This window comes from Cajanus cajan, chromosome 3 (genome assembly GCF_000230855.2).
Source record: "Cajanus cajan strain Asha chromosome 3, NIPB_CcT2T_4, whole genome shotgun sequence".
NCBI classification, from domain to species: Eukaryota; Viridiplantae; Streptophyta; class Magnoliopsida; order Fabales; family Fabaceae; genus Cajanus; species Cajanus cajan.
The window spans coordinates 21,399,800-21,427,585 of NC_138519.1; the positions used below are offsets into that span (position 1 = coordinate 21,399,800).

Sequence of the window (27,786 nt, forward strand, 5' to 3'; positions counted from 1 at the left end):
CCATCGACTTACGACGAGAGGAATTGGGTCCCTATAATGGGGGCACCTTGGGGGCCTCAGACCGGTGAGAACAGTTAGAACCACCTTGAATATGCACTTTTCTGCAGGATACCCCTACCTCGTGATTCGCTTGTGACTGTTCGTGGATGAGTGAATTGTTTGTGTAAATGCTTATGTGCAATTGTTTGTGCATTAATAAATAACCTCGTGATAAGGTCAAAGAATAAATCCCCATGCATGAAAATGTCATGACATGAGAGGAAAAACCAATGTGTGAAAATATAATAAAAGTGAGGAGCATGTGCATCATTACCTGTAGACCCCTAAAATTGTCCGGGTCGGAAATAAAGCTTGAAGACTCTCGAAGACTGAAGGAAGATCAGCCAGAAGGACTTCCAGAAGGCCCAAGGAGGGTTCTCTATAGGTCTAGAGGTCTTAGGATAGCTAAAATAAGAAAAGTGGGAGGAATGAAGCCCAATACGGCCTCCCAGAGGTTCAGTACGGCCGTATTGAACATTTTGAACTTCAATACGGCCGCACTGAACTCAATACGGCCGTATTGAAGTTTCTGGACTTCAATACGGCTGCATTGAATTCAATACGGCTGCACTGAACTTCAATACGGCCGCACTGAACTTCAATACGGCCGTATTGAGGTTTTTTGAACTTCAATACGGCCGTATTGAATTCAATACGGCCGTATTAGTTCAAAATTTCAATGTTGACCGTATTGACCCTCATAAACCGTATTGAGCCTCTTCCCTATAAATATGACGTCAATGGGACGTCATTTGACACTTTTTTGGACTGAGTTTTAACCTTCTTCTTGAGTATTCTGGGTTTTTGAGCAGTGCTCTGCCTAGAAATCACTCGGAGAGTTGATCCGACAAAGTTTTTTGAGTTCTGAGCATTTTGCTTGAGTCTCAAACTAAGTCGAAGGGAAATCCATCGCATTTCCAAGTCAAAAATTATTTTTTAGAAGGGAGCGAGCGGTCTTGTAGAGGGAGGGAACGCCAAAACGCTTCCCAATTTCTGTCAAGATATATAAGAAAGCACGCTTCAAAGGTTTATATCTTTAAAGTCCCTTCTTTTACCGCTTTCTGTGTGTACATATTTAAACTGTCATCATGTAGATAGTTAATTTATAATTGCTTAGAATAAATAGGGGTAATTTAGTAATTTTGCACTATTATTTTTTTTAAATAATCTGTCATAGGGAACCCGAAAGGGGCGCTGTGGGGTGCTAGCACCTTCCCCACGCGTAACCGACTCCCTTACCCGACTCTGGTTGTAATGGCCGAAGTCGATTTTTGAATCGATTGCCTTAAACCTCTTTTTCCAATGTTTTGAGTAAAACATTGGTGGCGACTCCATGAACCCTTCCTTTTATGAAAACCACTAATCCATGGAGGGTCCCGCTTGGGATTAACATGGATTGGTGAGCCTTTTAATAAAATTGCTCGTTTGACGAGGTCTCAGTTTGAGAATAAGTCATTCTAGCAATTCATATTTTTAAACAAACAAAAGAGTCCAACCATCCTTCGCGAATGCCGAAAGCCCGTTTCGGGCCGGTGGCGACAGATGGCGACTCCACTGGGGAAGCCTCGAGAGTCAGTCCCATTTAGTGACAGATTATTTTTAACAAATAATAGTTAAAATTACTTTATTACCCCTTGTTTGTATGATAACATGCTTTATTTATATGGCTTTAATAATTGTTGTATGTTTAAATTCTCGCAATTGTTTGAAATAAAAACTGCACACAAACCTTTGCACACAACAGTTCCCTCTATACCCGGGGGCATGAGTGGTAAGCCATAGGGAGTGGATGTTAGTACGGCCGGTTGTCGAATGGGTCTATAGGTGCCCGTAGACCGTTGTCGGAAAGCATCACTCAAGGTGATAACCATGAACTCGAGTCCGACAGTGCGTTGGAGCTTTCCATCGACTTACGACGAGAGGAATTGGGTCCCTATAATGGGGGCACCTTGGGGGCCTCAGACCGGTGAGAACAGTTAGATCCACCTTGAATATGCACTTTTCTGCAGGATACCCCTACCTCGTGATTCGCTCGTGACTGTTCGTGGATGAGTGAATTGTTTGTGTAAATGCTTATGTGCAATTGTTTGTGCATTAATAAATAACCTCGTGATAAGGTCAAAGAATAAATCCCCATGCATGAAAATGTCATGACATGAGAGGAAAAACCAATGTGTGAAAATATAATAAAAGTAAGGAGCATAGGCATCATTATTAATAATACCTCATGCATCCTCATCATCATTTATAAATTCACTAATACCCTCTCGATGTGAGTGAAAGAGACCCGTGACTATTGAGATTCTCCGTTGTGGAGAGGTCATAGGCTAGGGAGGGTGATAAACTTTCATCTTAAAAAGGCAGCGCCTTAAAGATGAAAGATTATCAAGCTCACATCAAGAGTGTATTCATATCATAAATAAGCTAATTAGAATAAACATTCATTTTAGAAAGTGGCTGGTCATCTCTCTGTCCTCACGCGCGCGCAGAAAATCAAGAAAATGGAAGCGCTGGAAGAGCAAAATAAGAAGCTCACAACCGAGCTCTCTCAGCTCAAAGAACAGATGGCGCAAATGATGGAGCTCATGCGTCACCACAATGTGCATGGATCACACCACAATGACCATGATTCCCATCATGGAGAGGAAGAAGAACACGAGGAAGAGCCTCCACACGCTATACCTATAGGGGCTGGAATTGTAATCAAAGAGCGGTTTCAAAGGAACAATTCCACGCCCTAGAGGATCGGTTGAGGGCTATGGAGGGGCATGATTTTGACATCAAAGATGCCGCCGACATGTGTTTAGTGAGGGACATCCAATTCCCTCCTAAATTTAAAGTGCCGGATTTCCCAAAATATGTGGGATCGACTTGCCCTAAGAGTCATCTCACCATGTACTGCCGAAAGATGGCTGCATATGCCACAAACGAAAAGCTCTTGATCCACTGCTTCCAAGAGAGCTTGGCTGATACCGCGCTCAACTGGTATATGCAGCTAGATCGAAATCTAGTACATACATGGAGGCTGATGAGCTGTAATTTAGTGCTTCAATTCATATCATTATGGCATTGATTACTTCTCACATTTAGGGTTAATTTCGTGGTTTATCATGTTTGCTAATTGTCATTTGAATTATGGGCTTAATTGCAAAACTAATCAAATTTCTGTTTCTGGACAGTTTGACCTTTGCTCGGTTTTTTGGCCATATCTGGAGCTACAGGACTCCGAATTGAGCAATCTTGATGGCGTTGGAAAGCTAAGAGAAAAAGCTACAAATTTCTTACAAATGTGCATCTCCTAATTCGAAGCCTAAGATGGTCAAAATGGAGCCCGAAAATGACCCACGGAATCTGGAAACGTTTTGGGCCTTGTTTTGCAATGTTCAAATCAGTTTGGGCCCAATTTGACCCAAGCCTTCTAGAAGGGCAAAAGGGTAATTTAAGAAGCCCTAAAAGAGAGCAGAAACCAGAGGGGGCTGGAGGACACTCACGGGGGGCTGCTCCCACTTCCACCTTCTCTTCCGTTTTGAGGTTTAGTTTAGGGTCTCTTCTTCTTTCTTCTTCTTCTTTCTTTTTCCTTCATTTTCAACACTTCTTGGGACTCCATTGATGCGAATTTCTCCATGGGTTAGGAATGTAATCTTTAATTTCAGTTGTTATTCACTTTCCCCTCTTTCAATTTACAATTTCAAGTTCAATATCTCTTTAGTTGTTGCTTCTTACTTTAGTTCAAGTTTATTGTGATTCTAGCTTGTATTCATGCTTTTGTGGTTGTTTCTATTGCTATTTTGCTGCTGCCCATGAGAGTTTAATTTTGAATTTATGGTTTCAATGTTGATTAGCTTAGGGTTTAATTTACTAGCTAGTGCTATGAGTAGCTAAGTAGCTTTGGTTGGATTTCTTAATGTGGATAGCAACTTCTCTTTGAGGTTAATGGTGTTTTAATGTTGTTTTTGAGTTGAATTACGTTCGATAATATCTATTTGAGTTCTTAATGAATGGTTCTTAGATTTTCGCTTAGTTAATTGACGAATCATTATTAATTTCACAAGTGACATAATTGGATTTTCGCTTAGTTAACGAGATTATGTGAATTGTGATGAGATTTACAAATAAAGAATTGAAGTGGGTTGTGTAAGTGCTTAACTGCAACTTACTTTGTTTAATTCTTAATTAATCTTCGCTTAGTTGGTTAATTAGGAGCTCGAATGTGATTTAACTCAGTAACTTGCATGTTTAGATTAATCGAGGATAAGAGGACAAGCTATCTAGTTAAGGAATCCAACTGTTTAGTTTATTGTTTGTTACCGTTTGTTTACCATTTGTTCTTTTTCAATCAAACCCCCCCCTCTGTTTTAATTTCTGTTGCTTGAATCCTTTGGCTTAAATGCATTATTCCTTGAGAGAACGACCTAGGACAACTTCCTAGTACTACATTTAATTGTTTTTATTTGATCGGATACGACTTCGATCAAATTTGGCGCCGTTGCCGGGGAATAATGGTTTTTGTCTTAGGATTTTAGTTTGTGTGTGTGCGTTGAGTGGAATAAATTCTCAGTATGTTTATCTGTTCAGTTGTGTTTTATTTCAGTTTGGAGTGATGTAAAATGAAAAAAAAAATCTGAATAATTTTAGTGTTGTGTTATGTGTTAGTTTGAATCATGTTCTGGCGATGAGTAGCACTTAACAGTAACATGGACCTAGCATTAACACTTGTTTTCATTTGAATAACTTGTTGTTGTGTGAGTTACATAACTCGTTTTGTTGTTGGTCATTGCTGTGCTAGTCCTGCATTCAAATTCAAATTCTGTTTCATAATCCTTTATATCTAATTGTGTTTATTTTTGCATTTAGTTATTGTTCTGCATGTAGTTAGTTTCTAGTTTTTGTGCTGGTTTTTGCATTTAGTTAGTTTCAAGTTATGTTAAAATAACAAGAAAAATTTGGTTCTAATTTCTGTTCTGCATCAGTTGTAGACCCATTATTCTGTTTTGCACAATTTTGTTTGTGTTCAGGTTCTAGTCTTAGTTTTGGTGTAGCTTTTTGCATTGTTGAGCATTGTGCAATCAATTTTTGCAATCAATTAATGCACTCTGGTTTGGTCCAGAGTGTTGCATTGCATAATCTGATTTAGTGCAGTGTGTGAATTCTGAACCGGACTACAGCCAGAGGAGGATCCATTTGAATAATTCACATTCACATTCACATTTAGTTCTGCAATCTGGTCTGGTTTTGCATTTAAAATCTGGTTCTGCATTTAAAGAACAACAAATTCTGCATTCTGCTGCACAAATTCTACACTCTGCTGCACAAATTCTGAATGTGAAGCCTGCAGTATCATTTTTCAGTTTCTGCATTTTTCAGTTTCTGCATTTTGCACTTTTGGTTCCATTTTTTGCATCAGTTTCAAGCTTGAATTCGAAATTTGATTTCAAAAATCTGATTGTGTTTTGGCATATTCTAACTTTGAATTACTGCATATTCATTCCAATTACTGTGCATACATTTATAATCTACATTTGCTCAAGAATTGGACATATTTGAAACTAAGAGTTGGACTTGATTTGGTTTGAAAATTGGACTTGATTTGCACAAATCTGCAGTTTTTAATTCTGCATAATCAGATTTCTAGCTGGCTCTCAATTTATAATTGTTAATTTGTTGAACATAGTCTACCTATTTGATTTGTTGGTTCAATTGTGTAATTGTTTGGTCCAAATTATGAAAACTATGTTGAAGATGCAGATTGGATAGGTGCATTTTGGTTTCAATTGCAGGAAGTGTTAAGTTGCAGGTTGAATAGGTCATTGTGGTAGCAAGCAATCTGAATTGGAGCAAATTGTCTGGAGCAAATTGGCTGGTCTAGGTTGTTGAAATTTTGATTTGGAACCATGTGTTTTCAATTAGACCAACTTGGCTGAGTTTCACATTGAAGCACACTAATTCTGTTCTGGCATCATTGGAGCGAATTCTGGACAGTGAAGTAGCAGCCATACAGTAGCAGCCATGTGTGTGCAATCTATCATTTGCTGTCATGTGTTTGTGATAACTAATCTTTATTGCATTTGATAGCTCATTGACCAATTATTTTGATTCCATTTGGTATGCTAAATCATTGTTGTGTTGTGTTGTGTTTAGTTTCAATTATTGCATAAGTGTTATTTAATTTAGAATCCGAAAATTCAGTTGAAAAGAAAATCTGGTGCATCTTGGCTCAAAAATCTGGTGCATTTTGGTGCAAATCTGGTGCAGTTTGCTCTGTTTCTGGTGCGGTTTCTGGTCCATTTTGGTGCATGTGAATAGTGCTGAATAGTGCCAGAATTTTCCAATTAATTGTGATTTTTGGTTTTGATAGCTAGACTTGTTATTTTTGTCTGATTTTTTTTGTGGTAACTTCTTTCAACCTATATTTTGTGTGAAAAATAGCTAGGGCACTTAGTTTGGTCAAAATTTGGAGATACAAAAAAATTTTGAAACATTTTTCAGCAAAACTTCAAACGGCCATAACTTTTGCTCTGGTTATCGGAATTAGGCAAATTTTATCTCATTTCAAAGAGAAAAATAAGATCTACCAAACCCACACCTCCAGAGGAGGTGTGGCCAACGTAGATTTTCCAAAAAAGCCCTTTTACTATTTTTTTTTCTAATTTTGAAGTTTTATGTCCCTATTTTTCCACACTTTTCAAATTTTTTTAAAATAGTTAGGTTTTGAATTTTGTTCTCAAATTTTTTGTGGTAGTGTCTTATGATTTTAGGATGATGTTGGTGCATTAGTTTTAATGGTTTCCAAATTTGCATGAAAAATCTAATGCTTTTTGGCTAGTTTTTACTATTCACGGTTACTATTCATGCATGTGTTTCATGTAGTGCATGACTAGGAGCAACCCTAGTTTTTTTGCACCCATTTGATCCTGAGATTGATAGGACATTCCATAGACTAGTTAGAGAGCATATCATTCCATCTTTAAATAGTGATAGTCATAGTCATAGTCATAGTCATAGTCATAGTCATAGTCATAGTCATAGTCATAGTCATAGTCATAGTGTTAGTCATAGTGTGAGTGTAGCATCTGAAGTTGACTCAACTGAAAATATGGGTGACCAACATGGACCTCGTGAGAGGACTCTTAGGGAGCTGGCTGCACCCGACTTTACTTATCAGAGTCTGTGTATCCAGTATCCTAATGACGATGTGCCCTATGTTCTCAAAATTGGACTAATCCATCTTTTGCCCAAGTTTCATGGTCTTGCAGGTGAGGACCCTCATAAGCACTTAAAGGAATTTCACATTGTGTGCTCTACCATGAAACCACCAGAGGTCCAGGAAGATCACATCTATCTAAGGGCATTCCCACATTCACTTGAGGGTGTAGCCAAAGATTGGTTGTATTATCTTGCACCCGGTTCTATCACTAGCTGGAATGGCCTGAAGAGAGTGTTCTTGGATAAATTCTTTCCTGCTTCCAGAACCACTGCAATCAGAAAGGAGATATCAGGTATCAAGCAGCTCTCTGGTGAGAATTTATATGAGTACTGGGAGAGATTTAAGAAACTTTGTGCGAGTTGTCCCCACCATCAGATTTCGGAGCAACTCCTTCTTCAGTATTTCTATGAGGGTTTGCATCCTGTGGAGCGTAGCATGATTGACGCTGCCAGTGGTGGTTCTTTAGGAGACATGACTCCAGCTGCGGCTAGACACTTGATTGAGAAGATGGCTTCTAATTCTCAGCAGTTCAGTGCTAGACATAGTGATGCCATAGTTACCAGAGGAGTTCATGATATGAGTGCCAGTAGTGCTTCAGCCTCAACAAACACGAAGAAATTAGAGGGGAAGCTTGATGCCTTGGTTAATCTGGTTACCCAGCTCGCAGTTCAGCAGAAATCCTCCCCAATTGCCAGAGTTTTTGGCATATGTTCCTCAGATCCGTGTCCTTCATTGCAGCCACCGCAGCATCAGATGCCACCACCTATTCAGCAGTTTAGACAACAGTCCGCTGAATTGTATGTACCAGTTGCTACTCCCCCTCCTTCTCAGTCATCACCATCATTAGAGGAGTTGCTTAGGCAGATAACTGTGCAAAACATGCAATTTCAGCAGGAGACTCGTGCTTCCATACAAAGTTTAACAAACCAGGTGGGACAGATGGCCACTCAGTTGAATCAAACACAGTCACGCAATTCAGATAAACTTCCATCTCAAACTGTGCCGAATCCAGCTAATGTTAGTGCCATTACCTTGAGGTCCGAGAAGCAGACTGCTATACCACCTTCAGATCCAACAGTCCCACATTTTGGTTCTCCATCTGAGTCTGTCCAGCCTGAGCAGCAACACACCACTGTTGATTCTGACCATTCTGATACAGTTGATTCACCTTCTTCCAGTGCACCTACCAGTCACCACCAGCAGTCCCATATTCCTATTCCATTCCCATTTAGACAGATCCATAGCAAGAGGATGGAAGAGCTTGATCCAGAGATCTTGGAGACCTTCAGGAAAGTGGAGGTGAACATACCTCTACTTGATGCTATTAGACAGATTCCAAAGTACTCCAAGTTCCTAAAGGACCTATGCACACATAAGAGGAAGCTGAAGGGTACTGAGAGAGTGAGCATGGGCAGAAATGTATCTGCACTTATAGGGAAATCTGTTCCTCAGATTCCTGAGAAATGCACAGATCCAGGTACTTTCTACATTCCTTGTATCATTGGTAATTTCAAATTTGAGAATGCCATGCTTGATTTAGGTGCTTCCATAAATGTGATGCCATTGTCCGTTTTTGAATCCTTATTGCTTGGACCCTTGAAACCTACGGGGCTTGTTATTCAGTTAGCTAATAGAAGTCTTGCCCACCCCAAAGGTTTCATTGAGGATGTCTTAGTTCGAGTTGGTGAGTTGATTTTTCCTGCTGACTTTTATATATTGGATATGGAAGAGGGTTTCTCCCGTGGTTCTTCCGTTCCAATTATTTTAGGCAGACCATTCTTGAAAACAGCTCGAACCAAGATTGATGTCCATGCTGGTACACTTTCTATGGAAGTTGGTGACATAATAGTTCGGTTCAATATTCTTGATTCGAAATGTCCATTTGAGGATCAATCTGTTTTTCGAGCCGAATTACTTTCTCATCCTAATTACATTGATTTTCTTGAATTCCTTGATTTCGTTGAAGATGAGTGTATATCTGATTTTGCACTTGATATTGATTTTCCATCTTTGATGGACACTCATCATGTTTGTTCTGATTCCATGAGATGTGCTATCTGCGTTGAAATTGAAAATGCTTTGCATCCACATTCTTTAGATATACTTGTATCCATGGATATTGAGGGCGGTTCTGTTTTAATTGATACATCTAACCCCTTTAGTGAGGTGCATTCTGCACAAGCACACCTTCTTTTTGCAGGTTCTTATTTTGTGCCACCACCTCCATTGAGGAAGGATCATTATCCACCACCCTTTGATGATTGGCTGTTGGAGATTTCTCACCCGCCGCTCCACTCCCATTCCTATCTTTCACTTGATGCTATTCCCAATGCCATTTCTGCAGTGTCTTGGCATCCTCCATGATTTAGGGAGTTTTCTTTTTCTCTCCTTCCTTCAGTGTCACTGCATATGTCTGATTCTGGATTATTTAGACCGATATGTTTGTGTCACATTGGGACAATGTGTAGTTTAAGTGTGGGGGGGGGGACCTTTTGCTTTTGGTCTTTTGTTACTTTTTGTGTTTACGGTTTTCCTTGTGAATTCCTGGATTTGTATAGGTAATAAATACTTGTTTCACTCTTACTTTTGAGTTTCCGAATATTTCATGGACTGAATTCTTGTATTTCTTGGCATGTTGAGTTTATCTTGAGGTTTGAGAGGTTGTTTTGAAAGTGATTGATATACCCTGTGTGAGGATTGGAGCCTTCATGATTCTTTCTTGGGAATTTTATGCCTCTTGACTGCTTGCACATGTGCCTTGGCTTGACTCTTTTTGATGATTCTTGATTGATATGCATGTATGGAAGTGATAAAGGCAATTTTGTTCTTGAGCCTCTAGCCAAATAAGCTTACCTTGATTTAATCCCTTGATAGCCCCTTTGAGCCTATGTTTATCCCTTTTCTTTGTTTTGAAGCTCATCATTAGCCTTAAGTGAAAAACCATGATTACCTTAACCTTAGGAAATTTTGGAGCTTTGAAATTGTTTTGGGAACAAGTGTGGGGGTGTGTGTGCTCATTGGATTCATGTGAATTGGCTAGTTGATTTTATTGGCTCCTTGTACTTTTTATTGTGTAAATATGTTTAATATCTTGTCTCTTGCAATAAAAAAAAAAATAGAAAAAAAAATAGAAAAAAAAATCATTATCAAATTCGAAAAAAAAAATAAATAAAAAAAAAGAGAGAGACAAGATAAGAAAAGAAAAAAAAAATAGTAAATAAAAGTGTTTGGTGGAGTCAAGAAGAGGATTAGAATTAGGGGTTTTGGGTGTGTTTTTATTGTATTTTCACTTGTTCCCCATTGCTCCTCTATTCTCTTTGGCTTTCAGCTTCTCATCCATATTTTATCCTCCCTTATCCTTGGCCCCATTACAACCCTGAAAAGTCCTTTTGATCTGAATATGTATATGTTTTCGAGTGTTTGATTGTAGAGGCTTGCCAAGTCTTGTGTGTTGCTTGCTTTCTTGAGTGCATTGAGCGGAATTTCATTTACCTTATACACTATACACTATACACTTGAGAGATACACTTGAGTGATCCTGTGAGGTTTGGTTGCTTTTGATTCACCTCTTGAACTGATTGATGTGCTTATCATGTTTTGAGGTATTTCAATGATGTTCATGGATATTTGGTTGCTTTGACTGAAAGTGTACAAGTTATTTGTTCCTTACATTTTCCTTGGATTCGTGCTGGTTAATAAAATCTTCTCTCCCTTGTTTTTCTCTTGTTGGGTTGTTTCGTGATTTGATTTTGCCCAGGAGTGCAAAAGGCTAAGTGTGGGGGTATTTGATGAGCTGTAATTTAGTGCTTCAATTCATATCATTATGGCATTGATTACTTCTCACATTTAGGGTTAATTTCGTGGTTTTATCATGTTTGCTAATTGTCATTTGAATTATGGGCTTAATTGCAAAACTAATCAAATTTCTGTTTCTGGACAGTTTGACCTTTGCTCGGTTTTTTGGCCATATCTGGAGCTACAGGACTCCGAATTGAGCAATCTTGATGGCGTTGGAAAGCTAAGAGAAAAATCTACAAATTTCTTACAAATGTGCATCTCCTAATTCGAAGCCTAAGATGGTCAAAATGGAGCCCGAAAATGACCCACGGAATCTGGAAACGTTTTGGGCCTTGTTTTGCAATGTTCAAATCAGTTTGGGCCCAATTTGACCCAAGCCTTCTAGAAGGGCAAAAGGGTAATTTAAGAAGCCCTAAAAGAGAGCAGAAACCAGAGGGGGCTGGAGGACACTCACGGGGGGCTGCTCCCACTTCCACCTTCTCTTCCGTTTTGAGGTTTAGTTTAGGGTCTCTTCTTCTTTCTTCTTCTTCTTTCTTTTTCCTTCATTTTCAACACTTCTTGGGACTCCATTGATGCGAATTTCTCCATGGGTTAGGAATGTAATCTTTAATTTCAGTTGTTATTCACTTTCCCCTCTTTCAATTTACAATTTCAAGTTCAATATCTCTTTAGTTGTTGCTTCTTACTTTAGTTCAAGTTTATTGTGATTCTAGCTTGTATTCATGCTTTTGTGGTTGTTTCTATTGCTATTTTGCTGCTGCCCATGAGAGTTTAATTTTGAATTTATGGTTTCAATGTTGATTAGCTTAGGGTTTAATTTACTAGCTAGTGCTATGAGTAGCTAAGTAGCTTTGGTTGGATTTCTTAATGTGGATAGCAACTTCTCTTTGAGGTTAATGGTGTTTTAATGTTGTTTTTGAGTTGAATTACGTTCGATAATATCTATTTGAGTTCTTAATGAATGGTTCTTAGATTTTCGCTTAGTTAATTGACGAATCATTATTAATTTCACAAGTGACATAATTGGATTTTCGCTTAGTTAACGAGATTATGTGAATTGTGATGAGATTTACAAATAAAGAATTGAAGTGGGTTGTGTAAGTGCTTAACTGCAACTTACTTTGTTTAATTCTTAATTAATCTTCGCTTAGTTGGTTAATTAGGAGCTCGAATGTGATTTAACTCAGTAACTTGCATGTTTAGATTAATCGAGGATAAGAGGACAAGCTATCTAGTTAAGGAATCCAACTGTTTAGTTTATTGTTTGTTACCGTTTGTTTACCATTTGTTCTTTTTCAATCAAACCCCCCCCCTTTGTTTTAATTTCTGTTGCTTGAATCCTTTGGCTTAAATGCATTATTCCTTGAGAGAACGACCTAGGACAACTTCCTAGTACTACATTTAATTGTTTTTATTTGATCGGATACGACTTCGATCAGAGGCAGTTGGCCAACGCCTTTCTCAAGCGCTACAAATACAACATCGACCTAACACCCAATAGGTCAGATCTTCAAGCCTTGAGTAAGAAGAACGATGAATCCTTCAAGGCGTACGCCCAACGTTGGAGGGAGTTGGCGGCACAGATAGAGCCCCCGCTGTCGGATAAGGAGACGGTGTCCTTATTCATCAATTCGTTGACTGGTCCCTATTATGACAAGATGATAGGGAACACGACAACACTCTTCTCGGACATCATCACCATTGGAGAAAGGGTGGAACAAGGACTCAAAAGTGGGAAGCTGGCTAAGCCTTCCCAACCATATGAAGCTAAGAAGGCCTTCGGGAAGAAGAAAGAAGGAGGAGTCAACGCTGTAACCATTTCTCCATCTTCTTCCACTTCGAAGTCAGGCAAATCGCAATACAACTCTGTGAAGAAGTTTGACAAACTTCCGACCACTTATAGCGATCTCCTGCCGAAGCTAGTAGAAGCCCAACTTCTAGCTTATGTTCCACCGAGAAAGATCGACCCACCTTACCCCGATTGGTACAAACCACAAGACAAATGTCTATACCATTCGGGAGCGCCGGGGCATTCAACGGAGAACTGCCTAGCTCTCAAGCACAAGGTCCAAAGCCTTATTGACGCTGGTTGGGTCACTTTCGATTCGACAGTGCCCGACGTGAGCAAGAACCCTCTGCCAAAACAGGAGTAGAGAGAAGGGCAAGCCATGATAGGGCCCCTCCACATTTTTCTTTTAGGGACTCATGATCAGTACCCGATATCATGAGGACCTTTTCATGTAAATAAGGGTTTTGTACAGTTTTACATACATATATCAATAAAGAGGCATTTTTCATACATTATTCTCTCATTTTGTTCTATTCTCTCTCTCTCATCAATATTAATAATTCTAAACCTAAACAGAACCAGTAAATAATTATGTCTGTGATTGTTCGCTCTGATCGGGATCCGAAAGCCAAGGATGAATGGGTTGAGTCGGACAGTGATGAGGAGACTATCTCTCCGGATCTGCAAAGACTGCTAGATCAAGAAGCTCGTCTACTCCAGCCATATCAAGAGAAATTGGAGACCGTGAATTTGAGGCAGGGTCAAGAGTTACAAGAAGTCAATATTGGGACCCATATCAGTGATGAAATAAAAACGCAATTGATTCAATTGTTGAGGGAATACAAAGACGTATTTGCATGGTCGTACCGTGATATGCCCGGTTTGGACTCCAACATCGTCGAACACAAGTTGCCATTAAAAGAGGGGTTTCGACCCATTAAGCAAAAGCTTCGACGAATCAAGCCCGAATGGTCCTTAAAGATTAAGGAGGAGGTAGAAAAACAATTAGACGCGGGATTCTTGGTTGTATCCCAGTATCCCGAATGGCTGGCTAACATTGTGCCAGTCATCAAAAAGAATGGGAAGGTTAGAGTGTGTGTTGATTATAGGGATTTGAATCGTGCCAGTCCAAAGGACGGTTTTCCCTTGCCCCACATCGATACACTTGTGGATCACACTGCCACAAACACACTCTATTCCTTTATGGATGGATACTCGGGATATAATCAAATAAAGATGAATATAGAAGACCGCGAGAAAACTTCTTTCATTACACCTTGGGGCACTTTCTGCTACAGGGTGATGCCTTTTGGACTTAAAAATGCGGGCGCCACCTACCAACGAGCGATGGTGACGCTATTCCACGATATGATCCACAAAGAAATTGAAGTATACGTGGATGACATGATCGCAAAGTCGAAGGACGAGATGAACCACATCCAATATTTGAGAAAATTATTCAATCGGCTTCGTAAGTATCAGCTTAAGCTAAACCCGGCTAAGTGTACTTTCGGAGTTCAGTCGGGTAAACTTCTCGGGTTCATCGTCAGTGAAAAAGGCATAGAGGTGGACCCCGAAAAAGTAAAGGCAATAATGGAAATGCCTCCTCCTAGAACCGAGAAAGAAATAAGAGGATTCCTCGGCAGGGTGAACTACGTCGCGAGGTTCATCGCACAATTGACTGACACGTGCAAACCGATATTCAAGCTGTTGCGCAAGAATCATTCCGAAACTTGGGATGAGAATTGTCAACAAGCTTTCGATAAGATCAAACAGTGCTTGGCCAATCCACCAGTGTTGGTGCCACCTGTCGAGGGAAGACCATTAATCCTCTATTTAACAGTACTTGATGAGTCCATGGGAGCTGTGCTAGGACAACAAGATGAAACAAGGAAGAAAGAACAAGCCATCTACTACCTGAGCAAAAAGTTTCTTGATTATGAAACCCGCTACACGCCGCTAGAAAAGACGTGCTGCGCGTTAGCATGGGCAACACAAAGGCTCAGGCAGTATATGATTAGGCATACTACTTGGTTGGTTTCCAAAATGGACCCAATTAAGTATGTGTTCGACAAACCCATAATCACTGGGAAGATTGCCCGATGGCAAGTGCAATTATCAGAATTTGACATCATACATGTCACCCAAAAGGCCATCAAGGGCAGTACCCTAGCTGATTACCTAGCACACGGGCCGACCAATGACTATCAATCCCTTCAGGATGATTTCCCCGATGAGGATATCATGAACTTACAACATGAAGAGCGCAAAGATGATGCGTGGACCATGTATTTTGATGAAGCCTCCAACATGCTTGGACAGGGGATTGGAACAGTGTTAATCTCTCCACAAGGAAAGCATATCCCCCTAACAGCAAGACTCAATTTCGACTGTGCAAACAACATGGCCGAATACGAAGCTTGCGCGCTAGGAATCCAGGCAGCTATCAACAATGGTATCCTAAAGCTCAAAGTGTTTGGAGATTCGGCTTTAGTCATTCATTAGCTACGAGGTGACTGGGAAGTCCGAAATCCTAAACTAATACCATATGTTGAGCATATCAAAGACTTGACACATCTTTTTCAAAGTGTCGTCTTTGAGTATATTTCGAGGGAGGAGAATCAGTTTGCTGACGCTCTTGCTACACTCTCGTCGATGTTCGCCTTGGATAAAGAGCATGAAATGCCCATCATTAATATCCGACGGCATGATAAGCAAGCGTTCTTCCTTCTGATAGATGAAGTTATCGACGATTGTCCATGGTTCCACGATATCAAACAATATCTGAAAAAAGGGGAATATCCTGATATGGCCAACGATAACGACAAAAAGCATATCCGAAGAAGGGCCATGGGATTTCTGCTGATAGGAGAAACCCTCTACAAAAAGAATTATGACTCGGTTTTGTTGAGGTGTGTAGACCAAGTCGAAGCTCAAAATGTGATCAAAGAAATACATGAGGGGGTTTTCGGTACCCACATTCCCGGACCTGCAATGGCTAAGAAAATCCTTAGGGCAGGGTACTATTGGTCGACCATGGAAAGGGATTGTTACCAATACGTTCGAAAATGCCACAAATGTCAAGCATATGCCGACAATATTCATGTCCCACCAACGCCACTCAATGTATTGGCTTCACCTTGGCCATTTGCAATGTGGGGCATGGATGTTATTGGACCCATCGAACCAAAGGCATCCAATGGACATAGATTCATCCTGGTGGCCATTGATTATTTCACCAAATGGGTAGAAGCGGCATCGTATGCTCATGTGACCCGAAAGGTGGTAACATCCTTCATCAGAAAAAACATTATATGCAGATACGGTATTCCCGATAAGATCATCACTGATAATGGATCCAATCTAAATAACAAGATGGTGGAAGAACTGTGCCAAGAGTTCAAGATCCAACACCACAACTCTTCCCCATATCGACCAAAGATGAATGGGGCAGTCGAGGCAGCCAATAAGAATATCAAGAAAATAGTACAGAAGATGGTTGTCTCATTCAAAGACTGGCATGAGATGTTACCCTTCGCTCTCCATGGATACAGGACTTCAGTGCGCACATCCACAGGAGCTACTCCATTTTCCCTTGTTTATGGAATGGAGGCAGTTCTGCCTGTTGAAGTCGAGATACCTTCTCTGAGAGTAATCATGGAAGAAAAACTTTCCGAGGCAGAATGGGTTCAAAGCCGATACGACCAATTGAACCTTATCGAAGAAAAACGACTGAACGCCATATGTCATGGTCAAGCCTACCAAAGGAAGATCAAAAAGGCTTTTGACAAGAAAGTCCACCCTCGAATCTACCATGAGGGAGAGCTGGTGATGAAGAAATTGCTACCAGCTCAAAAGGACAAAATCGGAAAGTGGGCCCCAAATTACGAAGGACCATACGTGGTGAAGCGATCCTTCTCCGGAGGAGCACTGATCCTCACAAACATGGACGGAGAAGAACTTCGATACCCAGTCAACGCTGACGTGGTAAAGAAGTATTATGCTTGAAGACGTTGCTTACACAAGCCCGCTAGGATGAAAACCCAAAAAGGGCATCCTAGGCAAAAGTTAGGGCAAAACGAAAAGCCCGCCAGTACAAGGGTACTAGGCAAAACAAAGGCAAAATTATCCCCGCTAGGATACGTCCTAGGCAAAAGTTAGGGGCAAAAGAATAAGATGTAAAAAACAAAGCAAGCAACGATCACTTGAATCGAAAACCGAAAGGCGGTTCAAGTGATAATCTTCTAGAAGCAAGCGTCTTGCAGCATCTACACTCCTGGCTCAGGCATCTCACCCGAAGCAGCTAGGGGAACGGGAAGAGCGACAATTACAGATATGACTGTTTAAGACCAAATGTATAAATAGCCCACCTTGGCCAGCCATTCTTCAGAAATTCCCTTTGCAAATCTTTCTGTAAAAACATTTTTGAATATCAAATAAAATATCCATTTGTTTCTTTTCTCTCTTGACCATGTGATTATGCCTCTAAATTGATGTTTTAAAAATTGTACGAGACTCTCTTAATAATCGGTCAATAAAGAAAATTGGAGGGGTTCCTATAAAATCCATAACCTCCTGCATAAAAGGCTCACAAAAATATTCCCTCGCGTCGATGACAGAAATTCCTCCAAGAAAAGGAGGATAGGGAGAGCCATTCATTTTTCTAAAAACATTAAATAATAAAACTTGCATTTGTGCATCACACACATTTAGTTGCACATTCAAAGACCTTATCATGAGGCAATTGCATAAAATAGAAAATAGGAAAAATTGCTTGTGTATGGCAGCGGTCAACAGAAAAAGCCGCAAATCAACAAGAAAAGGCAAAAATACAGAAAAAAGCCAAAATCAAAAAAGGCAAAAACACAGAAAAAGCCAAAATCAACAAAAAGGCAAAATACAGAAAATCCAACAAATTGTACAGAATAACTGAGCCTGGAGAGGCTTGCCGAAATAATACTCTCAGAATAACTGAGCCTGGAGAGGCTTGCCAAAATAATACTCTCACAAAATAATTGAGCCTGGAGAGGCTTGCTGAAACAATACTCACACAGAATAATTAAGCCTGGAGAGGCTTGCCGAAATAATACTCTCCAAAAGACGTCTCAGCTCGCATTCTCGGGCTGAACAAAAAACCAATTCATCATACAGAATAATTGAGCTTGGAGAGGCTCGCAGAAATAATACTCCCCAGAGATATCTCAACTCAAGCTCACGGAACAAATCCCCAGCGAGAGCTATCAAAGCAAGATCGACAAAATTCCCAATGGAAGCACGATCGCCCAAGCAGTATATCTAGTCAAAGGACTTAAAACTTCCTCAGTGGAAGATAGCTCTCCAACTCAGGCGTTGAGTGAGTCTAAGCCTGTAGAGGCTTCCTAAATAATACTCTGGGATACATAAGATCCCCAAATCCCCAGTCGCCTACTCAAGAGGCATTCCTACAAAAAGGAAAAGATCAAAAAGATCAATAATCATTCCCCAAGTGGAATCCGGCTCTTAGCCAATCATTGAACATCAAGATGATCTGCCTAACAGAAGAGGCTAATCACAATCAATGACAAAATCCCCCAGCGGATAACAGCCTACACAGAGGCGACAAAACCAGAAAAACAAAAGAGATACCCGAATAAGGATAACCGGGACACTCCACAACGTCGAAAGGACGACAGCCAAACATAAGGCATCGCTCAACTCAGAGAGAGAGCATCTGTGTCTACACCTCAAGGAGTCAGAAATTCTCCATGGGTACCAACTAAGCAATGCAAGTTGGGGCACAAAAACCTATGAATGACTGCACATCCCCTAGACGGATCCCTGCATTATCCAGCCCTCAGTGGCATCAAAATCAAAAACAATTGTCAAAGCAGCATCGTGGACTGTGGAGACAAAATCAAAATCAACATCCAGAACCCCCAGTGGATAATAGCCTACATAGAGGCTACAAAATCAGAAAATCAAAGAGAGACACCCGAATAAGGATAATCGGGATACTCCACCAACGTCAAAGGACGTCAGCCAAACATAAGGCATCGCTCAATTCAAGAAGAGCATCTGTGTCTACACCCCAAGGAGTCAGAAATTCCCCATGGGTACCAACTATGCAAATGCAAGTTGGGGCACAAGAACCTATGAATGACTGCACATCCCCTAGACGGATCCCTGTGTTATCCAGCCCTCAGTGGCACAAAAATCAAAAAACAATCGTCGAAGCAGCATCGTGGACTGTGGAGACAAAAAAATCATCTCAGATCCCTGGAGAGGGTAAACTCGCATTGCCGAAGTGATCAGAAGACACGGACGTAGACCCTGGAGAAGGTAAACTCACACTGCCGAATGTTAAGAGGCAGGGCCTGGAGAGGCGGTACTCAACTGCTGAATGTTAAGAGGCAGGGCCTGGAGAGGCAATACTCAACTGCTGAATGTTAAGAGGCAGGGCCTGGAGAGGCAATACTCAACTACCTCATGTTGAGAGGCAGGGCCTGGAGAGGCAGTACTCAACCATCAGCGTCGTCAAAGGCACGTTGGTGTTCAACTTCCGGCTCGGGCGTTGTCGCCACCGGCCCAAACGGGCCTCGGCGGTCGCGAAGACGGTCGAGCTCGCTTTTATTTTGGTTTTGAAAACGTATTGGATTGTTAGAACGACTTGTTCTCAAACTGAGACCTTGTCGATCTTATCCAATTTATTTATTAAATGTTTCACCAATCCATGTTAATCCCAAGCGGGACCCTCCATGGATTAGTGGTTTTCATAAAAAGGAAGGGTTCGTGGAGTCGCCACCAATGTTTTACTCAAAACATTGGAAAAAGGGATAAGGCAATTGATTTTATAAATCAACTTTGGCCATTACAACCAGAGTTGGGTAAGGGAGTCGGTTACGCGTGGGGAAGGTGTTAGCACCCCACAGCGCCCCTTTCGGGTTCCCTATGACAGATTATTTCTAAAATAACAGTATAAAATTACTAAATTACCCCTATTTATTCTAAGCAATTATAAATTAACTATCTACATGATGACAGTTTAAATATGCACACAGAAAGCAGTAAAAGGAAGGACTTTAAGAAGAAACCTTTGAAGCGTGCTTTTATATATTTCGTAAAACTGGGAAGCTTTTTGGCGTTCCCTCGCTCTACAAGCCCGCTCGCTCCCTCCTATTAAATTTTGACTACGGAAATCCGGAGGATTTCCCTTCGACTAGGTTCGATCCTCAAGCAAAATGGCTCGGGGCTCAAGAACTTCGTCGGATCAACTCTCCGAGTGATTTCTAGGCAGAGCACTGCTCAAAAAAAACCCAGAATACTCAAGGAGAGGGTTGAAACTATGTGGAAAAGTGTGGAATGACGTCCAATTGACGTCATATTTATAGGGAATAGGCGCAATATGGGCTACAGAATCAATACGGCCGTATTGAAATTTTTGAACTTCAATACGGTCGTATTGAGTTCAATACGGTCGTATTGAAATTCAGAAATTTCAATGCGCCCGTATTGAGTTCACTGCGGCTGTATTGAAGCTTCAATACGGTCGTATTGATTTCAGTACGGCCGTATTGAAGTTTCAGAAACTTCAATACGCCGTATTGAGTTCACTGCGGCCGTGTTGAAGCTTCAATACGGCCGTATTAAGTTTAGTACGGCCGTATTGGGCTTCATTCCCTCCACTTTCTTATTTTGAGCTATTCTAAGACCTCTAGACCTACAGAGAACCCTCCTAGGGCCTTCCAGGAGTCCTTCTGGCTGATCTTCCTTCAGTCTTCGAGAGTCTTCAAGCTTTATTTCCGACCCGGACAATTTTAGGGGTCTACAGCTGCCCCCCCTTTACTTAGTCAAACGGCCTTTTGGTGTACCGGCTGACAAGTAAAGGAGTTGACCCAATTGTCCGGGTGATGCGCCGACCTTCTGACTTGTAGCGTCTTCCGGTGGAAAATTGTCGAGTAGCCTCTCCAGGTTTTGCTTTGCTTGCTGCCCAAGCTGGAAGCTGTGAGTACCACCTCTCCAGGCTTAGCTTCACTCTTTGTTCGAGCCGGAAGCTAAGTACCCTTGTGACAACGGTAGCAGTGTGAGTTTCGCCTCTCCAGGCTTAGTCTCGCTCTTTGTTCGAGCCGGAAACTAAGCACCTTTGTGACGATGGTGAGAAGTGTGAGTTTCGCCTCTCCAGGCTTTGCTTTGCTTGCTGCCCAAGCTGGAAGCTGTGAGTACCGCCTCTCCAGGCTTAGCTTCACTCTTTGTTCGAGCCGGAAGCTAAGTACCCTTGTGACAACGGTAGCAGTGTGAGTTTCGCCTCTCCAGGCTTAGTCTCGCTCTTTGTTCGAGCCGGAAACTAAGCACCTTTGTGACGACGGTGAGAAGTGTGAGTTTCGCCTCTCCAGGCTTTGCTTTGCTTGCTGCCCAAGCTGGAAGCTGTGAGTACCCGCCTCTCCAGGCTTAGCTTCACTCTTTGTTCGAGCCGGAAGCTAAGTACCCTTGTGACAACGGTAAGCAGTGAGTACCTCCTTTCCAGAGATAGCTTCGCTCATTGCTCGAGCCGGAAGCTGCATACCTCCGTGTTTGTGACGACGGGGTAGCGTGAATATCTCCTTTCCAGGGATTTGTGATGATTTTTGTCTCCACAGTCCACGATGCTGCTTCGACGGTTGTTTTTTTGATTTTTGTGCCACTGAGGGCATGATAACGCAGGGATCCGTCTAGGGGATGTGCAGTTACTCATAGGTTCTTGTGTCCCAACTTTCCATTGCGTAGTTGGTGCCTACTGGGGAATTTCTGATTCCTTAGGGGTTGAGACACAAAGATGCTCTTTCTGATGTGAGCGGTGCCTTATGATTGGCTGACGTCCTTTCGACGTTGGTGGAGTATCCCGGTTATCCTTGTTCGGGTGTCTCTTTTGGTTTTCTGATTTTGCTGCCTCTGTGTAGGCTGTTATCCACTGGGGGATTTTGTCGTTGATTTTGATTAGCCTCTTCTGTTAGGCATATCACCTTGATGTTCAATGATTGGCTGAGAGCCAGATTCCACTTGGGGAATGATTATTGATCTTTTTATGATTTTTCCTTTTGAAGGAGTGCCTCTTATGTAGGCGACTGGGGAATGGGGTTTGTCGCCACCCGGCCCGAAACGGGCCTCGGCGGTCGCGAAGACGGTCGAGCTAGCTTTTATTTTAGTTTTGAAAATGTATTGGATTATTAGAACGACTTGTTCTCAAACTGAGACCTTGTCGATCTTATCCAATTTATTTATTAAAAGTCTCACCAATCCATATTAATCCCAAGCGGGACCCTCCATGGATTAGTGGTTTTCGCAAAAGGAGGGTTCGTGGAGTCGCCACCAATGTTTTACTCAAAACATTGGAAAAAGGGATAAGGCAATTGATTTTATAAATCAACTTTGGCCATTACAACCAGAGTCGGGTAAGGGAGTCGGTTACGCGTGGGGAAGGTGTTAGCACCCCACAGCGCCCCTTTCGGGTTCCCTATGACAGATTATTTCTAAAATAATAGCGTAAAATTACTAAATTACCCCTATTTATTATAAGCGATTATAAATTAACTATCTACATGATGAGAGTTTAAATATGCACACAGAAAGCAGTAAAAGGAAGGATTTAAGAAGAAACCTTTTGAAGCGTGCTTTTATATATTGAGTAAAACTGGGAAGCTTTTTGGCGTTCCCTCGCTCTACAAGCTCGCTCGCTCTCTCCTATAAAATTTTGACTATGGAAATCCGGAGGATTTCCCTTCGACTAGGTTCGAATCTCCAAGCTAAGTGCTCGGAATTCCAGAACTTCGTCGGATCGACTCCCAGAGAGATTTCTAGGGCAGAACACTGCTCAAAAACCCCAGAATACTCAAGGAGGGAGTCAAAACTGAGTGTGAAAGTCTCCAATGACGTCCAATTGACGTCAAATTTATAGGGAACAGGCCCAATACGGGCTACAGAACCAATACGGCCGTATTGAAATTTTTGAACTTCAATACGGCCGTATTGAGTTCAATACAGCCGTATTGAGTTCAATACGGCCGTATTGAAATTCAGAAATTTCAATACGGCCGTATTGAGTTCAATACGGCTGTATTGAAGCTTCAATACGGCCGTATTGATTTCAGTACGGCCGTATTGAAGTTTCAGAAACTTCAATACGCCGTATTGAGTTCACTGCGGCCGTATTGAAGCTTCAATACGGCCGTATTAAGTTCAGTATGGCCGTATTGGGCTTCATTCCCTCCACTTCCTTATTTTGAGCTATTCTAAGACCTCTAGACCTACAGAGAACCCTCCTAGGGCCTTCCAGGAGTCCTTCTGGCTGATCTTCCTTCAGTCTTCGAGAGTCTTCAAGCTTTATTTCCGACCCGGACAATTTTAGGGGTCTACAGCTGCCCCCCCTTTACTTAGTCAAACGGTCTTTTGGTGTACCGGCTGACAAGTAAAGGAGTTGACCCAATTGTCCGGGTGATGTGCCAACCTTCTGACTTGTAGCGTCTTCCGGTGGAAAATTATTGAGTAGCCTCTCCAGGTTGTTGCATACCTCGGCGCTTCTGACAACCTCGGTAGCTAAGTTTAACACCAACGTGCATCTGACGACGCTGATGGCTGAGTATTGTCTCTCCAGACCTTGAGTATTGTCTCTCCAGACCTTGAGTACTGTCTCTCCAGACCTTGAGTACTGTCTCTCCAGACCTTGAGTACCGTCTCTCCAGACTTTGTTTGAGTACCGTCTCTCCAGACTTTGTTCGAGTACCGTCTCTCCAGACTTTGTTCGAGTACCGTCTCTCCAGACCTTGTTTGAGAACCGTCTCTCCAGACTTTGAGTACTGTCTCTCCAGACTTTGTTTGAGTACCGTCTCTCCAGACTTTGTTTGAGTACTGTCTCTCCAGACTTCGTTTGAGTATTGTCTCTCCAGACCTTGTTTGAGTATTGTCTCTCCAGACCTTGTTTGAGTATTGTCTCTCCAGACCTTGTTTGAGTACTGTCTCTCCAGACTTCGTTTGAGTATCGTCTCTCCAGACTTTGCCTCTCAAAGATGAGGTAGTTGAGTATAGTTTGTCTCCACAGTCCACAATGCTGCTTCGACGGTTTGTTTTTCTGATTTTGTGCCGCTGAGGGCTGGATAACGCAGGGATCCGTCTAGGGGATGTGCAGTCATTCATAGGTTCTTGTGTCCCAACTTGCATTGCTTAGTTGGTACCCATGGGAATTTTTGACTCCTTGGGGTGTAGACACAGATGCTCTCTCTCTGATTTGAGCGATGCCTTATGTTTGGCTGACGTCTTTTGACGTTGGTGGAGTATCCCGGTTATCCTTATTCGGGTGACTCTTTTTGATTTTCTGATTTTTACTGCCTCTGTGTAGGCTGTTATCCGCTGGGGATTCTGGATGTTGATTTTGTCTCCACAGTCCACGATGCTGCTTCGACGATTATTTTTTATTTTTATGCCACTGAGGGCTGGATAACGCAGGGATCCGTCTAGGGGATGTGCAGTTACTCATAGGTTCTTGTGTCCCAACTTTCCATTGAGTAGTTGGCGCCCATTGAGGAATTTCTGTTTCCTTGGGGTGTAGACACGAAGATGCTCTTTCTGAGATGAGCAGTGCCTTATGATTGGCTGACGTCCTTTGGACGTTGGTGGAGTATCCCGGTTATCCTTATTCGGGTATCTCTTTTGGGTTTTCTGATTTTTGTCGCCTCTGTATAGGCTATTGTCCGCTGGGGGATTTTGTCATTCATTTTGATTAGCCTCTTCTGTTAGGCGTATCATCTTGACGCTTGATGTTTGGCTAAGAGCCAGATTCCACTTGGGGAATTATTATTGATCTTTTCGATTTTCTCTTTTTGAAGAAGTGCCTCTAAGTAGGCGAATTATCTTGATGTTCAGTGTTTGGCTGAGTGCCGCATTCCGCTTGGGGAATATTTATTGAAATTTTTGATCTTTTGCTTTTTGTAGGAATGCCTCTTGAGTAGGCGACTGGGGATTTGGGGATCTTACGTACCCCAGAGTATTTTTGGGAAGCCTATACAGGCTTAGCCTCGCTCAGCGCTTTGAGTCGGAGAGCTATCTTCCACTGAGGAAGTGTTAAGTCCTTTGACTTGTATATACTGTTTGGATGATCGCACTTCCATTGGGGATTGCGTCGATTTTGCTTTGATAGCTCTCGCTGGGGATTTTTCCGTGAGCTTGAGCTGAGGTTCCCTCTGGGGAGTATTATTTCTGCGAGCCTCTCCAGGCTCAGTTATTCTGCATACTGTGGAGGATGTGGAGTATTATTTTGGTAAGCCTCTCCAGGCTTAGTTATTCGGTACAAATTGTTTGTTGGATTTTCTATATCCTTGCCTTTTTTATTTTCGGCTTTTTCTGTATTTTGCCTTTTCTTCTGATTTGGCTTTTTCTGTATTTTGCCTTTTTTATGTTTTTGGCTTTTGCTGTACAGAAATTAAAAGTGCTAAAGAAATTAAATTCAGTTATTATGAGAGAGTATTATTTCGGCAAGCCTCTCCAGGCTCAGTTATTTTGTAGGAGTATTATTTCGGCAAGCCTCTCCAGGCTCAATTATTCTGAAGGAGTATTATTTCGACAAGCCTCTCCAGGCTCAATTATTCTGTGGGAGTATTGTTTCGGCAAGCCTCTCCAGGCTCAATTATTCTGAGAGTATTCTTTCGGCAAGCCTCTCCAGGCTCAATTATTCTGAGAGAGTATTATTTCGGCGAGCCTCTCCAGGCTCAGTTATTTTGAGAGTATTCTTTCGGCAAGCCTCTCCAGGCTCAATTATTCTGTATGATGCTGTTGATTTTCTGAATCTTTGTATTTTGCTTGCTGCTGTCATACACAAGCAATTTTCTATTTTTCTATTTTATGCAGTTGCCTCATGATAAGGTCTTTGAATGTGCAACTAATGTGTGTGTGATGCACAAATGCAATACAATTTTTTATTTTTGTTCATTTATTTAGAAAAGTGAGTGGCTCTCCCTATCCTCTTCTTCTTGGAGGACTTTCTGTCATTGACGCGAGGGAGTATTTTTGTGAGCCTTTATGCAGGAGATTATGGATTTTACAGGAACCCCTCCAATTTTCTTTTATTGACCGATTATTAATGGAATTTCGTACAATTTTTATGAAAAACCAATTCAGAGGCATAATCACATGGTCAAGAAAGAAAAGAAACAAATGGATATTTTTATTGATATTCACAAGTGTTTTTACAGAAAGATATACAGAAGGAAATTTCTGAAGAATGGCTGGCCAGGGTAGGCTATATACATTGGGCTTAACAATTATATCTGTAATTGTTGCTCTTTACGTTCCCCTAATTGCTTCGGCCTGAGCCAGGAGTGTAGATGCTGCAAGACGCTTGCTTCTAGAAGATAATCGCTTGAACCGCCTTTCGGTTTTCGATTCAAACGATCGTTGCTTGCTTTGCTTTTACATCTTATTCTTTTGCCCCTAACTTTTGCCTAGGACGTATCCTAGCGGGGATAATTTTGCCGTTGTTTTGCCTAGTACCCTTGTACTGGCGGGCTTTTTATTTTGCCCTAACTTTTGCCTAGGACGCCTTTTTTGGGTTTTCATCCTAGCAGGCCTATGCAAGCAACGTCTTCAAGCATAGTACTTCTTTACCACGTCAATGTTGACTGGGTATCGAAGTTCTTCTCCGTCCATGTTTGTGAGAATCAATGTTTCTCCTGAGAAGGCTCGTTTTACCACGTATGGTCCTCCGTGATTTGGGGCACACTTTCCGATTTTGCCCTTTTTGAGTTGGTAGTAATTTCTTCATTACCAACTCTCCCTCATGGTAGACTCGAGGGTGGACTTTCTTGTCAAAAGCCTTTTTGATCTTCCTCTGATAGGCTTGACCATGGCATATGGCGTTCAGCCGTTTCTTTTTGATAGGGTTCAACTGGTCATATTGGCTTTGAACCCATTCTGCCTCGGAAAGTTTTGTTTCCATGATTACCCTTAGATAGAATATCTCGACTTCGATGGGTAGAACTGCCTCCACCCCATAAACGAGTGAGAATGGAGTAGCTCCTGTAAATGGACGTACTGAAGTCCTATAGCCATGAGGAGCGAAGGGTAACATCTCGTGTCAGTCTTTAAATGAGACAACCGTCTTTTGCACTATTTTTTGATGTTCTTATTGGTTGCCTCGACTGCCCCATTCATCTTTGGCCGATATGGGGAAGAGTTGTGGTGTTGGATCTTGAATTCTTGGCACAGTTCTTCCACCATTTTGTTGTTCAGATTAGATCCATTATCAGTGATGATTTATTTCTCCATGCTTCCACTAGATTATTCTAAAATCTTTTGGGACAAGAGAGAAAAGAAGGGAAAGATATTTTTGTTTTGAAGTTTGTGTTTTAGAGGGGATTATTTTTCAAAAATGGTTTTTGTAAGAATGGATGGCCAAGGTAGGCTTATGTGTTTAGGCTTGCTTGATTAAACACTTATGAAATTAAGAAAATCTTTGTTTATTGACGTTGTGATTTTGACAACTTGGATAGCTGCTCTTGAACCTTTCTTTTTGAATTCGGTTCATGGTACCATCATGGATTTCTTTTGTTTTTTGATTGTCCTTATTTTTGCCTAAAACACCCTTTTGTGGCGTTTTAGCGGACTTTTGTTTTTGTTCATTTTTGCAACCCTAACTTTTGCCTAGGTCACCCTTTTGTGGGATTCCTAGCGGGTCTTTTGCTCTTATTTTTGCGCAGACCCCTTTTTGGGTTTCCTGCCGAGCTTCTTTTATTTTTAAAGGATTTATTTTTATCCATGATGGCACTTGTCAAGGCCAAGGGAAGGTGCTCCAAGTTGTCACACACACTTCCACATAAAAATGATGTGGGTTTATTATTATTAAGATGATTTTAACCTCATTCATGTTTATTCAAACAGGGTTAAAGATAATGTGGTTTAGAATTTTATTATAAGCAAGAAAAGAAGCAATGAAGAATGATTTTATTATAATCATAGC

General features: G+C 41.4%; 1 protein-coding gene and 1 non-coding gene across 2 annotated transcripts; one reads left to right on the forward strand and one right to left on the reverse strand.

Moving 5' to 3' along the window:
* The first annotated feature begins 3,130 nt into the window (after positions 1-3,130).
* On the forward strand, positions 3,131-11,663 carry LOC145955673 (uncharacterized). The gene is made up of 2 exons (XM_083070668.1): positions 3,131-8,720; positions 11,184-11,663. Exons 1-2 carry the CDS (start codon positions 7,133-7,135, stop codon positions 11,186-11,188), a joined length of 1,593 nt encoding a protein of 530 aa, XP_082926794.1. The 5' UTR covers positions 3,131-7,132; the 3' UTR covers positions 11,189-11,663.
* Positions 7,516-7,621, reverse strand: LOC145956659 (small nucleolar RNA R71). Its single transcript, XR_014432898.1, has one exon. It is a non-coding gene; the product is annotated as a small nucleolar RNA R71 (small nucleolar RNA).
* Positions 11,664-27,786: the final 16,123 nt, after the last annotated feature.